This window comes from Hyalella azteca, unplaced genomic scaffold (assembly GCF_000764305.2).
Source record: "Hyalella azteca isolate HAZT.00-mixed unplaced genomic scaffold, Hazt_2.0.2 contig6127, whole genome shotgun sequence".
Classification (NCBI taxonomy): domain Eukaryota; kingdom Metazoa; phylum Arthropoda; class Malacostraca; order Amphipoda; family Hyalellidae; genus Hyalella; species Hyalella azteca.
Genome location: NW_025936295.1, coordinates 169,323 through 185,551, shown reverse-complemented (window position 1 = coordinate 185,551; position 16,229 = coordinate 169,323). Strand labels below are relative to the sequence as shown.

At 35.2% G+C, this 16,229-nt stretch overlaps 2 protein-coding genes across 2 annotated transcripts; both read left to right on the top strand.

The window, feature by feature from the left end:
• The first annotated feature begins 6,382 nt into the window (after positions 1-6,382).
• Positions 6,383-7,621, top strand: LOC108669008 (vegetative cell wall protein gp1-like). Its single transcript, XM_047880751.1, has 2 exons — positions 6,383-6,428; positions 6,593-7,621. The coding sequence occupies exons 1-2, from the start codon at positions 6,426-6,428 to the stop codon at positions 7,160-7,162; spliced, it is 573 nt and encodes a 190-aa protein (XP_047736707.1). The 5' UTR covers positions 6,383-6,425; the 3' UTR covers positions 7,163-7,621.
• A 6,734-nt stretch (positions 7,622-14,355) lies between these two features.
• Positions 14,356-15,509, top strand: LOC108669007 (vegetative cell wall protein gp1-like). Its single transcript, XM_047880750.1, has 2 exons — positions 14,356-14,414; positions 14,573-15,509. The coding sequence occupies exons 1-2, from the start codon at positions 14,412-14,414 to the stop codon at positions 15,167-15,169; spliced, it is 600 nt and encodes a 199-aa protein (XP_047736706.1). The 5' UTR covers positions 14,356-14,411; the 3' UTR covers positions 15,170-15,509.
• Positions 15,510-16,229: the final 720 nt, after the last annotated feature.

Here is a 16,229-nt window from a genome sequence, read left to right as displayed (position 1 = left end):
GGATTAATTTAGAAAGTTAGTAAGCAACTATAAGGCCACTTCAAGATCATATTGTTTTAGTTTGAAAATCTAAATTAAGAGTGTCTAAAATTTTTGTTTATAAAGCAATAATTCTTTATGAGTGAGGCCATTTCTTGTAGTTTTATATAAGTTAGATTTAATTGCATAGATTCATTGACGGTATACGTAAATATCTGTTGAATGATATACAAATCAGAGCTTTTCTTATTTTATTGATGCGAAATTCACTAAAAGTTCGAATTAAACTTTTGCCTATTTACGATAATTTTCGTTACCCGGGGCCATACTTTCAAAATTCGTTAAGTGAACGTAAGTACTTACGCTCTATTTACTTGTCTATGATTGGTGGATTTTGCTTGAAAAGCCGTCAATGATTGGCTGATGAACTTACGATCTCTTAACTTTTTTTGAAAGTATAGTCCCAGACATTCAGGGTATGAATAGCATCGGCAGGCGTGAATGTCTCTGCAGACTAAGGGGCTAAGCCAGTCACAGTTGTTATTGGCTTATTATGGGTTTTAATGATAATAGGATTCCCTTAATTAAGGATATCCCTGACTACCCTAAGTGTGACAAATAAACAACTGTTTTAAGGTCTTTAGTATGTTAAGGGTATTTGTTAACTTAAGGTATTTATTTGTTCGAGACTGGAAATTAAAGGAAATTCCTCTCAATTTAATTTTTTAGATTGTTTTAATTTATTAATGGGTACACTAAATTAAGCAATAATTCACTGGAATAATAGTAGATTAAGAATTTATTACTCAATTTAGTTACAGTTGTTAAAATAAAAGCACGTGTTACATTTAATTAAGAAAACTTGCCGTACATTGTAATATTTTCTAGTCATGAACAGATAATTAGGCCTTAATTACAGTTCATGCCAGTTTCTTTGTCTAACTTATTAAAGAATTTGATCCCAGTAATGGGATTTCCTTTAGGGATAATCCAATAATAAGCCAATAACAATCGATACTGGCTTAGCATCTTAATTTGTCTTCAAAATGCTATTCGTACCGTAATGTCTGGTAATGAAAATTACAGTAAGCAGGTAAAAGGTTCATTCAACCTTTTTGTTAATTTTGCAATCGTAAAACAAGAAAAAGCTCTCATTTTTACATCATTGAACATTTACAAATATAATCGGCGAATTTTTTAAAGTAAATCTAATTTGTAAAAAACTACAAAAATGGCCTCGTCCATAAAAAAGTTATGGTTGCGAAAACTAAAATATTAGACACTCCTAAGTTAAATTTTCAATATCGATCAATTTGATTTTAAGCGGCCATTTATTGCTTAAATAGCTATTAACTTCAGGAAATAATCCCATTTCAGATATTACACAACACTAAATTTTGAAGAAAACTGAAGTACTTTTCTAATTCGAATATCTGCATTTTCCAACTATGTATCAAAGCATTCGATATGAAATATATCACATTAAGGGGAGCGTCTAGGGTAAAATTTATCTCGGCTATTTACAGACGGATAACTCTGAAACTTGGTACACATATGTAAAATAGAAATCTAAGACTTTTTTGTTCATGTAAATTTTTCGAAAACAATGAAAGAAAACGTGAAAATCTTAGAAAACTGCCAAAAAGGGGGTACCGTAGAAATTTATCTCCTCCTAGGATTTTCAAGCTAGAATATCGAAACACATATCATTCGATGCATAAAGACCATATCTAAAACTGAACACACGCGGTTTTTTGGATTTCTCATTTTTGTGGGTATGGGAGCATTTTTCGTAAATTTTTCTATTTCCCCCCCGCTACCCCCCTTTTTGTGAAATAAAATCCAAACTATAACGAAATTAGAAAAACGCCCGTGTTTAATAGTAGATAATTTTGTTGCGCATCGAATGGTATATGTCTCATTGTTGTAGCTTAAAAACTCTAGGAGGAGATAGGTTTTCCGTGACAATAAGTGTGAATGTTGAGGAGAGCTCGACAAAGTCCCGGGCGCACTGCAATAGGCACTCAATGTAGCATAGATACCAAACTAAACGTTTCTGGAGCTTGATTCCACTCAAGGATGATGGGAGCGACTACATGCACATCTCTCCGTACAACGCCCGGAGGCACACTGAGTCAGACCTCATAGAAACACTGTTTTTGTAGTGCTGGGCAGCGAATTAGCTCCTATGTACTTACTGAAAGAACTCCCCCCCCCCCGCGCCCCCTTTCAGGAAGTGTCGTGAACGTATAAATCAACGTACAGAGATGGTAATGGTACCGTTGGATAGGCCAGAATGTCAGCTTTAAGATGAGACTAAACACGTAACTGCAGCATAACTCAAGTAGACACTATATTCAAAGAGCTCAGCAGCTAATTAGTTCCAATCTAATTACTTAAAGAACTCCCCCACCCGCCCCCTTTCATGAAATGTCGTGAATTCATAAATCAACGTACAGAGATGGCAGTGGTACCGTTGATAGGGCAGAATGCCAGCTTTAAAATGAGTATAAAAACCGAAAAAGTGGAAATTTCCAATTTTAGGCTAGACGCTCCCCTTAATTGAAAATTGCTTCCACTCAATTTTTCAATATCGTTCCACTCTCCAACCCTGAAGGCTGGAATTGTCAGCCTTCAATTTTAAATCTCAGCCTCAACCCTCGATCTTCTCCTCTTTCTACAATGTCTCTTAATTCTACCACAAACCTATTATTTGAGCTCCAGGGGCCATACTTTCAAAACTCGCTAAGTTAACGTAAGTACTTACGCTCTATTTTCTTGTCTATGATTGGTGGATTTTGCTTGAAAGGCCGTCAATGATTGGCTTATGAACTTGCGATCTCTTAACTTTTTTTGAAAGTATCGGCCCAAGTAAATATCACGACGAGTTTTGTATCGTGTATACGCGCTCCAATTAATAGCCCTTCTATTATGCGGCGCCAGACTTCATACTAACTGACAGAAATAAATTTTGACAAATATAAATAAATATCCAAAATACGTTGAAAGCGCCAAATAAAGATGAAATTAAAAAATATCATTTCATTAACGCTGCTCAGCAGCGTTATAGTGCGGTACAAGCGACATATTAATCAGGAAATTGTCATGGAAATCTAGTCAATTACTACGAATTAAACAAAGAGGCTCGTTCCAACCGTAAATTAAATTCAAACTCTTTTTTGTTTCCATTAACGGTATCACGGACAAATCAATGCTACGTGAATTTATTTTATAAGCATCTTCTCTACTTCAAGGAACTGATTGAAGGAATCAGCGTAGAAATGGAAGGCCACGCACGATGCATAATCAAAATCAAAATATATAATATATTCTGTTCCTCTATTTCAGCTGGAGATATTAATCAGAAATGATGAGACTTTATGGTGTACGTTGAGGCTCCTCGATAGAGACGTGGTCTGGTACTATAGGTGAAAAGCCGAGAGTTTCTAGACTTGCGACCATTAATTATATAGTCGTAGACTAGTTACTAGGTTAGGAATGTTACTAGGTAACCTTCTGTGACAGTTTTCGGCGTTGCTCACTGCAATAACTTTTAAGAAGACTTTTCCTTTCCCCTACTAAGTTGGCGATGCTTTAACAAAATTTGTAAATCAAACGCAGCCACTAAAACTTAAACATTCTCAGTTACAATTTTGTTGCGATTACGTTTTTTTTTACAACACTTCTCTTTAACTTCACTTCTTGTCTGTCTGTCTGTCTGCTACAAATCTTGTAATCGAAACTTAATACACTTCTACTTATCCTATCGATCTGAAATTTTGCACACTTGTGTAAAGTTGGAGACAATGCATGAATCAAATGTCAAAATAAATGATTTAAAAAAGTAAAAAAAAAAATTTCAATATTAAAAAAATTGAAAAAATAATTTTGTCAGCTACAAATCTTATAACTGATATTTGACACACTTTTACCTGTCTAATTGATCTGAAATTTTGCACATTTGTGTGAAATCAGAGGCAATGAATGCATGAATCAATTAATAGAATAAATAATTTTGAAAAAAAAAAATTATATATTAAAAATTTTATATATTAAAAAATGAAGAATTAATTTTTTTAATATTCGAAAATTGAATGAGAAATTCAGTGTACATCTTTAAGATTGGAGATACTGGATTCTTTGGAAGTGTTGTCTTTAAAAATTAATTTTTAAACATATATTATTTTCATTTGCACTATCTTAATGAACGTTTCATGGACATGAATCTTTTCGTAAGATCGGAACGCGCATCAATTATTAATGTGCACGATTTTCACTACTATGAAATTCGTGTACGTTTTTTATCGCCAAAAATGTACTGAAAAATATGATACTTGATTATATTAAGACGTAAGTGCCAGTAAATTTGTTGCCAGCGATTTCAAAAGAAAATTATTTATAATATTCGAATGTAGTTGATTCGTAAGTAAATGGTTGTAGAAAAAGATATTGTGTTAAATTCCTCATTCTCCAGTATCGATTTGTTTACTAATTCTAGGTTACCTTGAGTAAATTCATTTGTCTGGTTTCATCTGAAATGATATGCGTTTAAAAATTACTTTTTAAAGATAACACTTCTAAAGAATCCAGTGTCTCCGATGTTACACATGTACAATGAATTTCAAATTTTATTATCAAATATAAACAAATAATTTTCAAATTTTATTTGTAAAATTTAAAATAGATTTAAATTTTTAAAAATTATTTATTCTGTCCATTGATTCAAGCATAGTCTCCAACTTTACGCAAGAGTGCAAATTTTCAGATCGATTGGAGAAGTAGAAGTGTGTTAAATATCGATTATAAGATTTGTAGCAGACAAACAAATAAACAAGAAGTGAAGTTAAAGAGAAATGTTCTAATAATAATAATAATAACAAACAACAAGATGTGAAGTTAAAGAGAAGTGGTGTAAAAATTAGAAGGTATTCTTAGTCGTGGGTTGCGCAGTAAGTCTCAGGGTGAGTTGCTTGTTGGTTTCCGTCAAAATCGCAGCCAGTTTAAGCCTTCGATTTCACTTATATCTCTTAACATTGTGGCAAAGTAGACATTTTTCAACTCTTCATTTTTAAATCCCATGAGGAGACCAGGGCCTATACTTTCAAAATTAGCTAAGTGAACGTAAGTACTTACGCAATATTTTCTTGTCTATGATTGGTGGATTTTGCTTGAAAGGCCGTCAATGATTGGCTGATGAACTTACGATCACTTAACTTTTTTTGAAAGTATAGGCCCAGTTAAGTATCATGGATACCATGTCATGCATTGATTTTATAAAATTCTTCGACCACATAAAGGGATTATAAATGAAGTGGTTCCTAAAAAGTTTCTCGTTTGCCGCTACGCCTGGGCAGTTTAGCCTTCAAATTAAATATGTCGAAAGAATATGTTTAGTTTTCATTGTATTTAGTTTTTATTGTACAAACAGTCTTATGAACTTTAAATCGGCGATCATCAGTGCAGCCATTGCTCAAGTATCATACGATAACCCTTTATCTCTGTAATTGCACGTATATAACATGCAGTGGGGGGAAATAAATATTCGTACACTTGAAAAATCGTATTTTAATGTATGTAAGTACACAAACTTAACAGGAAAAGTGATTTGAATTATGTATAGAGATGCATAGTATTCAAAAATACTATCAAAAGAAATTAAATCTCAATGCAACAAAAAACAATGCAACATGTTCACTTTTCGGGTGAAAAAAGTATTCGTACAAAACAATAAATCCGCATTATTTTAATTTAATACTTGGTTGAATACCCTTTATTCAGCTCAACAGATACCAGTCTATTTCTATACGTCTCGACCAATGATTTGCAGATGCTGACTGGTATTTTATACCATTATTCTTGGCACACCACCTTAAGATTCTCAATGTTTGTTGGGGACCTTTTCTTAATTTGAATCTTCAAATACCGCCACAAATTTTCAATCGGATTTAAGTCCGGCGACTGGCTTGGCCATTCCATAACGTGTACATTTCTATCAGCTCTATTGCCACTGAGAAAAATTCAATAAAATTCTAATAAATCAGTCAAATTAAGTGTTCTTCGCTCAGATAGCAGGGCACTTCACTACTGCAACTTCACGAATCATCACATATTGTATCATTCACAGTAAATATAGCTGATATTTATTACTTAAAATTAAAGGTAAAGTATACTATACCGCACATTTTATTTGTTATTATAATATTCTCTTACTATATGTTCTTAATACATTATCGAGGGAAGGAGCCAATTATGTCCGCAGAGTATCCACGGAATCGTTGTCTAAAGTGAAGCAATCTCGTTGATTCTAGAATAAAGAGGTTTGAATTATTCATAGATTAAGTGATTGCGAAACTGTTGCCAGGTATATAAAGAGGCCGTTGAGAGTCATAATTTATCATTTAGAAAACAGATTTCGTCTTGACATCACTTCTTCATCTTCTCACGAAATGGTAACATCAGTTCAAATCCAGTCATATTATCGTACTATTAACAGCCAAATTGATAAAATTTTTAGGTCATCATAACAGAGCACAAGGTTTTTCTTTGTACATGAAAATACTCAATTTCAAATTCTTTCTTTCGAGTGAGCTAATTTCCATGTGTTACTCTACAGGCAGGATTCTTCTACCTCATTTCCTTAGTGTTGGGTATCCTGAGCATCGCAGTAGCCCAAAACCCAGGGGTCAACAATCCCCTACCTCTCCCCTCCCCGCCTCTCCCTACCCCGCCTCAACGTTCTCCACTTGGAGCTCTTGGTCCTCTCCCTGGAGGCCCTCAGAGTCCTCCTATCCCATATCTACCTCCCGGTCCTTCTCCTGGGGGTGCTAACACCGTCTCCGGCCTTGGACAACCAGTTTTCCCCGGAGGTGCTAACACCGTCTCCGGTCTTGGACGGCCAGTTTTCCCTAAACCCACGACGACAACACCAAAGCCAACCACCTCGAAGGCATGCTCATCCTGGTGCAGAAGGAATAACAACGGACGCATTGAATATTTTTGTTGCAATAATCCTCCCAGGCAGAAGCCAGGCGTGTGCCCCCCAGTGAGGACTGTGTGTCCAGTGTACGACGCAGTTGCTGCACCTAACCCCTGTGTCAACGACTACCAGTGCAATAGGAAGTTGAAATGCTGCTTCGACAAATGCCTTGGGCATAAAACTTGCAAGCCTGCCATCACAATTTAGTTTCTTCAAACTCGATGGTATGGTATGTCTGTTGTAGCATGACTTGTTTGTACAGATGCTACGTCATACCTCCGTCATTACCGTAATTCTAATAGGTGCCAGGTATTCGTTAAACTTTGTAGAATATTTTTCCAAGGTTCACGACGATATCGATCGACTGTCGTATTCGTTAAATACAGTGGCAAACACCAACCACTCAAGCAGCATTACAGCGTGTTAGGAATAATTTTTGTCAGTGAACTAGGTAGCTTATATGGTTTGGCTTTTAGTGTCTCCTGTATCTATTGTGCTATTAAAAAATATACTTAAACACTGAAATTTGTTTCCATTTTAGGCTATACGTAGCATAATCCTGGCCATGTTTCATACGTGAAGCGTTTTGCGTAGTCTCAAAACGCTGTCGCTCAATCAAGTATTGGATTTTTTGAAGGTTTGATCTGTGTAATTCTGGAATAAATTCCGCGGTGACGGTGCGGTATTTTCGGCATAATCCTAATTGAACGCATGATTTATCAACGATCTCTTGAAGAGTGATTAATTACTTCGGAAGCTTTTATTTATATGATAGGGAGTAAAACGCAGTTTGGAGATGGTAATGATTACAATCTAACATAAAAGAGGAGTAATAAGAGTCAAACAATAAGCCTACTAATGTGAATCAGATATACTCTGACAAAATTATTTCCTTTTTCACAAATTATTGAACGATTTCAATAATATAATGGCGTACAAAGAAAACATTTTCTGCTCCAGTGTCAGAGCAAAAAATCAATTTATTGGGGTTTATCATGGATGGTTTTTTCAAGTTGTTTCATAGAAAACGTGCAAACTCATCAAACGATGGGTAACCTATATAAATTATCATTCATGTAAATGCACAACAGAAACCGTATGATTTTACTGCATCTAAAATCATAAGATGAATCATATGCATTTTATGTTAAACGTACGTGACCATCCGATGTCAGTTTGAGCTTAAAATTTCCATCAACTGAATATGAAGCATTTCTATCAACATGAAGCCTTTCCAGTTTCCACTTAAACGTCTTACGTCACCAAGGTCCAAGTGGAAAGGCTTCATGTTAAAATTCATTTAGCAAAGAAATTGTGGAACGTCGAACGAAGTCTAGCCATCATGTCAGGTCACTCAGTGTCGTCTAGGGAGCGCAGCCGTGCAACACCAATTTTGTACAATAAACAACTGTGGAACATTAATGCAAGCCGCTATCATCTGTGTAGATTTTTGTTCAGGAATGAAAGAAAACGTGAAATGTAAAGATAACTGGGGGATAATGGGAGCAAACAATAATTCTTGCGATCGATAATGATACTTCAACACCAGTAATAGGCGATGGGATGGGAGGACAAACAGTGCCAAGCATTTTTTTATCTGTTTCAGATATTTTTCGACCTGTTTCAGATATTTGCCTCTCCTGATCAATGAAAATTTAAATTTTGCGTAATTTAGGAATTTATCTCCTCTTTTAATTTACGAGCTACAGCATCGAGATACATATCATTCGATTCAAGTAGCAAATATTTAGCAACTACTAGAAGCATTTTTTTCTGATTTATTTTCTGATTGGATTATATATTCAAAAAATGAGTTGAGTTGAGGGGAATGGATAGAATGAAAAAATTACTCTGGGAAAGAAAAGCAAAATCAGTATAGGGGATTTATATAGTGATTATAGTCGAAATAAACTTTTATTACAAACAGAGCTGGGCAGCGCTACTTTGAAATGTAGCGACCACTACCGCTACCGCTACATGCTCTAAATGTAGCGGGTGGTAGCTACACCAACGATTGCTTAAATGTAGCGACGCTACCGCTACCGCTACTGAAAATGTAGCAGCCGCTAGTAGCGGCCGCTACATGTAGCGCGCTACTGCCAACCTCTGGTAACAACTAACATGTTGACAGTAGTAACAGGCTGAGGTTCTCAGGTTGACAACATTACACCGAAATCTTTAGTACAGTTTTATTCTGTAATTTAGATTATGTATGTATCATGCTGTTTTTTGTATAATATTTAATACTATTAAGTAAAATCTAAAGGCTTCATCTATAATTGTAGCGGTAGCGCTGTAGCGGCAAAACATCGTATCGCTACTTAAATACGTAGCGAGCGCTACCGCTCCCGCTACTGAAAATGTAGCGGCCGCTACATGTAGCGCGCTACTGTCCACCTCTGATTACAAATCGAACATTGTTTTTCTCTATGTTGTAGCTCGCTAATCAAAAGAGGAGGTAGATTCTTAAAATGACCTAAAATTGAAATTTCAATTGTTTATGAGGGGCAAATAATTGAAACAGGTCCAGAATGAAGTAAAAGATAAAAAATATATAACTCAGTACTCACTGCAGTGAGTGACAGAGAGCGCATTTTCTCGTCGACGAAAACTTGAGGTCACGGACAGACAGACAGACAGACGGACATGGCGAGCACAATAGTGCATTAATTTTTCCAAAAATGAGAAAATGCGCTAAAAATTCTTGGTAGTGCAACTCGCCCTATCTCATCGCCTATTACTCGTATGGTGTAGTAGGAGTCGTATAAAGTATGCGACGTAAGACTTATGCTTGTCCATTTTAACGCGTATAATAATCTGAAAAAATAACTCTTTAAAATAAATCTTTGTGCCAATTTTGAGACAATGTTCATTTCTTCATATTAGAAACAGCCTCACGCACAAACTATAAAGCACACTAGAACATACGGTTTGATGCGTTATAGTCGCACCTTTTCCACAAATAATACTAAATGAGATTAGAAAACTAAAAAGAAATTTCTTTCGATTTTTGGGTCAAATCCCCCTTAACTAATAACTGTTTTTAGTTATAATATTTTATCAATCTATTTTCCAGTAAGTTATCACTCATATTAGTTTGCCAGATCATAAATTAAGACCACGTGACGCATCTAATTGCGAAAAATTGCCTAAAATTGTTGCGTAATTTAGAGTCACAAATACGTACTAAATTTTTAGGACCTTAGTTAAAGTTTCTATGTCGTGTCTACTGCATTCTGTACTCAATAATGGAATTCCGTAATGAAAATTCTTTTCTTATTAAATCCCGTAATAAACCATTTACACTTGGTCCCTATAACAAAACGTACTGGCTTAGCCCCCTTATAAGCTAAGATATTTACCCCTGATATTTTATAGATATTTTATAATAAGCTAAGATATTTACCCTTGTCAATGCAATTCGTACTTGAATGCCTGGTATCGAGAATTAGTGTCAGTAAGCAAAGGGTTAATTCAAGCTTTTATTGAATTTTGAATTTATAAATCAGGAAAACATTTAATTTTTATTTCATTCATTTAACGGGTATTTGAATACTCCATGAAAGAATCTCAATAAATTAATTTAATTAAGTACAAATCAAATATAATTTGTAATTTTCACAGACCTACAAGAAATGGCCTTACCCACACAGAAGTTTTGCTGTAAATTTCAAATTTAAGACACTCCAAATTGAAGTTTTCGTACTAGAATCATATGATCTTGAAGCTGGCTTATAGTGATTATTGTTGACCGTAAATAATCCTGTTTTTAGCGCATTTTCTCATTCATGGAAAAAATGCACGATTGTGCTCGCCATGTCTGTCCGTCTGTCTGCCCGTCCGTGACTTCACGTTTTTGTCGACGAGAAAATGCGCTCCCTGTCACTTACTGCAGTGAGTATGGAGTTATATTTTTTTAATTGTTCCACACACTGAGTATGAAGTAGAACCGAAGAATATATGTATTTTTAATTCAAACACCTTATTCTCCAACTATGTTTCAATGCATTTGCTTCAAAATACAGTGATTAATTGGAAAGTAGTATAAACTCCATTGTTTAATAAAGTTCCAATATTTGTGAACGCTGGGGATTTCTAACCTTCAATTTTAAATCCAAGCATCAACCCTCGCTCTTCCCCCATTTCTACCATATCTCTTAACTAATTGCAGCACTAAAACTAAAATTACAGCTCCATGTATTTTCACGACAAGCTCTGTATCGTGGATACGCGCATAAACAACCCCTATATTTTGCTGTGTCATAATTATATTAAGCTAACTAACACACACATAAACTTTGAGAAATAGATAACAGATATCCCAGCAACACTAATAAAATGCCGAAGAACGAAGGTAATTTTTAATAAAAAAAAACATTGGTCCTCGCTCAGCACTAGTTATGCATGGTGTGATGCAAGCGACGTGCTCATCATGTAAGTGTCATGGAAATATAATAAATTACAACAGATCAGAACAAAGAGATTTGTTTCTACTATAAATTGAATTCAAACGCCTATTTGTGTCTGTGAATGGTAATAAAGACTAATCGAGCCTACGTGAATTTATTTCTAAGCATTTTCTTCTCTTTGACTGGCTTCTTTGACTGATTGGATGGGTGCTTTATGTTGTCTGCAACTGTCTCCTAATTAAACATGATAACCAATTTTATTTCAATGTAGTACAAAATTGTCTTATCCATAAACTGAAACTCATCATCAATAAACCTGATTACTATCTCAAATTATTTTAATCCAACACGGGATTCAAGGGAATCCTTTATGTCATATGTATATTACATTTAAATTAGTTCACCACTTCAATCTCTTCAATTTTGCAGTTCACTACATATACTAAGTATATACGGCACAAAATATAGTTCCGCATTACATCTTGTGAAAATTTTCGGCGTGCTCATTGCAAAAACTTATTAAAAGAATCTCCCTTTCCCTTTCTAAGTAAACCATGTATTCAATAATCACACTATAATTTTGTAAGTCAAACGCAGCCACTAAAACTGACTAGATCTCAGGCACAATTTTGTTATTATTAAATTTTCATTATTTGCAGTATCTTGATGAACGTTTTATGGACATGAATCTTTTCATAAGATCGGAACGTGTATTAATGACTAATGTGCACCATCACTAATATGAAATTCGTATAAGTTTTCACTCGCCTAAAAATCTACTTCAGAAAGAATTTTTAATTATATCAAGACGTGAGTGTCGGTAAATTTGTTGCCAAGTGAAGAGATTTCATAATAAAATTATTTATAATATTCGTATGTTGTCGAGTCTAAGTAAATGATTGTAGAAAGAGATATCTTTAGAAATTCTTCATTATCAATTTGTTACTGATTTTAGGTTACCTTGATTGAATCCATTTGTCTGATTTCATCTGAAATGATATGAGTTTAATAAAAAATAAAATAATATGAGTTTAAAAATTACTTTTTAAAGACAACACTTCTTAAGAATAGTGTCTCCGATGTTACACATCTACAATGAAGTTCAAATTTTATTTCCATATATTAAAACAATTCATTTTTAATTTTTTTAATATAATATATGAAAAAAAATAAATTTTCAAGATTATTTATTGTGTAAATTGATTCATGCATTGTCTCCGACTTTACGCAAGTGCGTAAAATTTTAGATCGATTGGACGGATATAGAAGTGTGTTGAATATCGATTATAAAATTTGTAGCAAACAAACAAACGACAAGAAGTGAAGTTAAAGATAAGTGTTGTAATTATAACAGACAACAAGAAGTGAAGTTAAAGAGACGTGTTGTAAAAATTAAGTGGTTTCTAAGAAGTCCCTCGTTTGCCGCTACGCCTGGGCAGTTTAGACTTCATATTAACGATGTCGAAAGAACATGTTTAGTTTTCGTTGTACAAACAACCTTGCGAACGTTTAATCTGCGATCCCCACTGCAGCCATTGCTCTTGTATCATACAATAGTCTTTTGTCTTTTTAGCGCATTTCCTCATTTATGGAAAAATGCACTATTGTGTTCGCCATGTCCGTCTGTCTGTCCCTGATTTCACGTTTTCGTCTACGAGAAAACGCGCTCTCTGTCACTCACTGCAGTGAGTACCGAGTTATATTTTTTGTCTAATAAGTAGACCAGCAAAATATCCTGGATACCAGCATTGTCATACATTGATTTAGAAAACAATTTTGAACCAGATCTGGGCGCTTAAATTAAATGGTTTCTGAAAAATTTTTCCTGGGGCACTACTTCTGTGAATGGTTACTGCCATTGCGCTATTAGGACATCAATTAATAAGGTAGCAAGAATAGATTTCGATGCATCGTGCAAGAGGCACTACGAATAGTTGATACAGATCATGAGTGCGGCCACTGTTCCTATATATATATATATATATATATATTAACATGGTTCGTACAATTACCGGACAAAATTAATTACAATATATATATATATATTAACATGGTTCGTACAATTACCGGACAAAATTAATTACAATTCGTAACATTACCGGACATCGGGTACAAAACCGGACAAAAATCGAGTCCGGTAATTGACGCTAGTACTTATTTATGTGTAAAAACCGGACACGAAAATAAATGAACTACATTACCGGACACCAAAAAAACGCCAACCTCGTTAGGTTAGGGTTAGAGTTAGGGTTTGAAGTGTCTAAAACCCTTCTTTAGGTTGCTAGAGACCGTTTTACTGAGGTTAGGTCCAGCCAGGTCAAGTTTTTTTTATATATTTTTTGCAATTTAGAAAAAAAATTAATTAAAGTCCGGTAAAGTGGAACTATAACTATATATATATATATATATATATATATAGTATTAATCGACAAACTAGTGCCTCTATGTCTCTGCTTGTACGAATGACTTTTGCGTTTCATTTTGTTAATTTTTATGAGAAGCTGGTTCTGGGTCATAGGAAAAATTTTAAAATTAGGTAATTGATCAAACTTAAATCCTTAAAGTTGAGTATTTTGACGTAAGTAAAATTTATTAAAATTAGAATAAATAAATCAAATAAAGTGATCTTCGCTCTTATAGCACGACAGTTCACTTATGTAACAGCACAGATCATCAAATATTGTATCATTCACCTATGATCGCGGCGTTATTAATGACTTAAATTACAGTTTACCTGGAGATTAGACATTGTGTCGCTTGAGAATTTAGTCCCTGCGTATATACTGCACATTTTAATAAATAATAATATTTTCTTACTTTATGTTCTTAATACATCATCGAGAGAAGGAGCCTATTATGTCCTCCAAGTATCCACGGAATCGTGGTCTGGTGATGCGTTCTCGTTTTTTCTAGAAGAAAGTGGTTTCAATTATTCATAGATTAAGTGATTGTGAAACTGTTGCCAGGTATATAAAGAGGCTGTTTAGTCATAATCTATCATTTAAAAACCAGACCGTCTTGAGCTCACTTCTTCGTCTTCTAGCGAAATGGTAATATCTATTCACATCCACTCATTATCCTGTGGACAGCAGCCGAAAAAATAATTAGGCATCCATTACACACCTGCATGTGGTTATTTAATTATCCGCGAAAATGCATAAATAATTTTTTCTTTCTAATGAGCTAATTTTCACGTTTTACTCAACAGGCAGGATTGTTCGCCTTTACGTCCATTTTGCTGGGCGTCCTGAGCATTGCAGGAGCCCAGAGCCCAGTTGACCATCCCCTTCCTCGCCCTCTACCGCCTCAACTTTTTCCTCCTCAACCTCTCCCGCCTCTACCTCTCCCGCCTCGACCTCTCCTGCCTCAACCTCTCCCGCATCGACCTCTCCCGCCTCACCGTCCTCCTTTCCCATATGTACCTCCCGGTCCTTCTCCTGGGGGTGCTAACACCGTCTCCGGCCTTGGACAACCAGTTTTCCCTGGAGGTGCTAACACCGTCTCCGGCCTTGGACGACCAGTTTTCCCTACACCCACGACGACAACACCAAAGCCAACCACCCCGAAGGCATGCTCGTCCTGGTGCAACACGAAAATCAACGGACGCATTGAATATTTTTGTTGCGATAATCCACCCGCGCAGAAGCCTGGCGTGTGCCCCCCTGTGAGGACTGTGTGTCCAGTGTACGACGCAGTTGCTGCACCTAACCCCTGTATCAACGACTACCAGTGCGACGACAAGTTGAAATGCTGCTTCGACAATTGCCTTGGGCATAAAACTTGCAAGCCTGCCCTCCCAATTTAGTTTCTTCGCACTCGATGTTATGGTTTGCCTGTTGTTGTGGTATGTCGGTTGCATGCTTCGCTTGTATAGATGCTACGTCATACCTACGTCATTATCAGAAATTGAAATCAGTTACTGGTTTCACACTAGCTTACAATTTCTTAGGATTATCTCCTTATATCGCTGACGAGGTTGCTTTGCTGTCGTATTTGTAAAATAAAAAGGCAGACGGCAACCAGTCAAGCGGAATTACTTCGGGTCAGGTATAATTTTTATTCGTGGCATTGCCAGCCTATAGAGTTTAGCTCTGCTTGTATGCTATATCTATTGTGATTTTAAATAAAATTTTATAAAATTAGAACTGATATCCATTTATTCCGAAGAGTTGTATTTATAAAAATGGTCAGGTTTCTGTGGTGATCTGTCATACGTAGTGTAAAAATTGATGGTTATAATTTTTGCGCTAAGCAAAACATAATTTTTGGAGGTTATATCAGAGTAATTCTCGAACAAATTCCGCAGTGATCGTATTTCCTAAGAAATTTATAAGCATACTACTTGAATGCATGACTTACCAACGATCTCTGAAACTGCGATTCATTTTTCATTTCAATTCAATTTTTTTTTTCAATTGAATTTCATTCAATTTCTATGATGCCGTGTAAAACGCGGGTTTAAGATGTTAACGATAGCAGAAAAGAGGGGTAATAAATGATGAATATCAAGCCCAATAATATAACTCAAACATACTCTGCAAAAATTATTGCTGTTTGAAAATTATTAAAGACTTTTTAAGAACATAAAGGGCGTATAGATAAAAGATTTTTAGTTCCGACGAACTCAGAACATCAGTTTTATTTAGGTTTATTCTCTCTAATTTTCTCAGAATCCGTCGTAGAAAACGATTAAACTTTTTCCCTAATGGGAAACCTAAATAAAATAATCTTGACATAAAAACGCAACAGAAACCGTCAAAGTTCGACAGCGTCTAAAAGCGAGAAATGAATCGTATTTATTTTATGTGTAATGTGCGTTATCAAAATATGTCGATTTGAAAATTAGTGTCTTTCAATCTCATGAA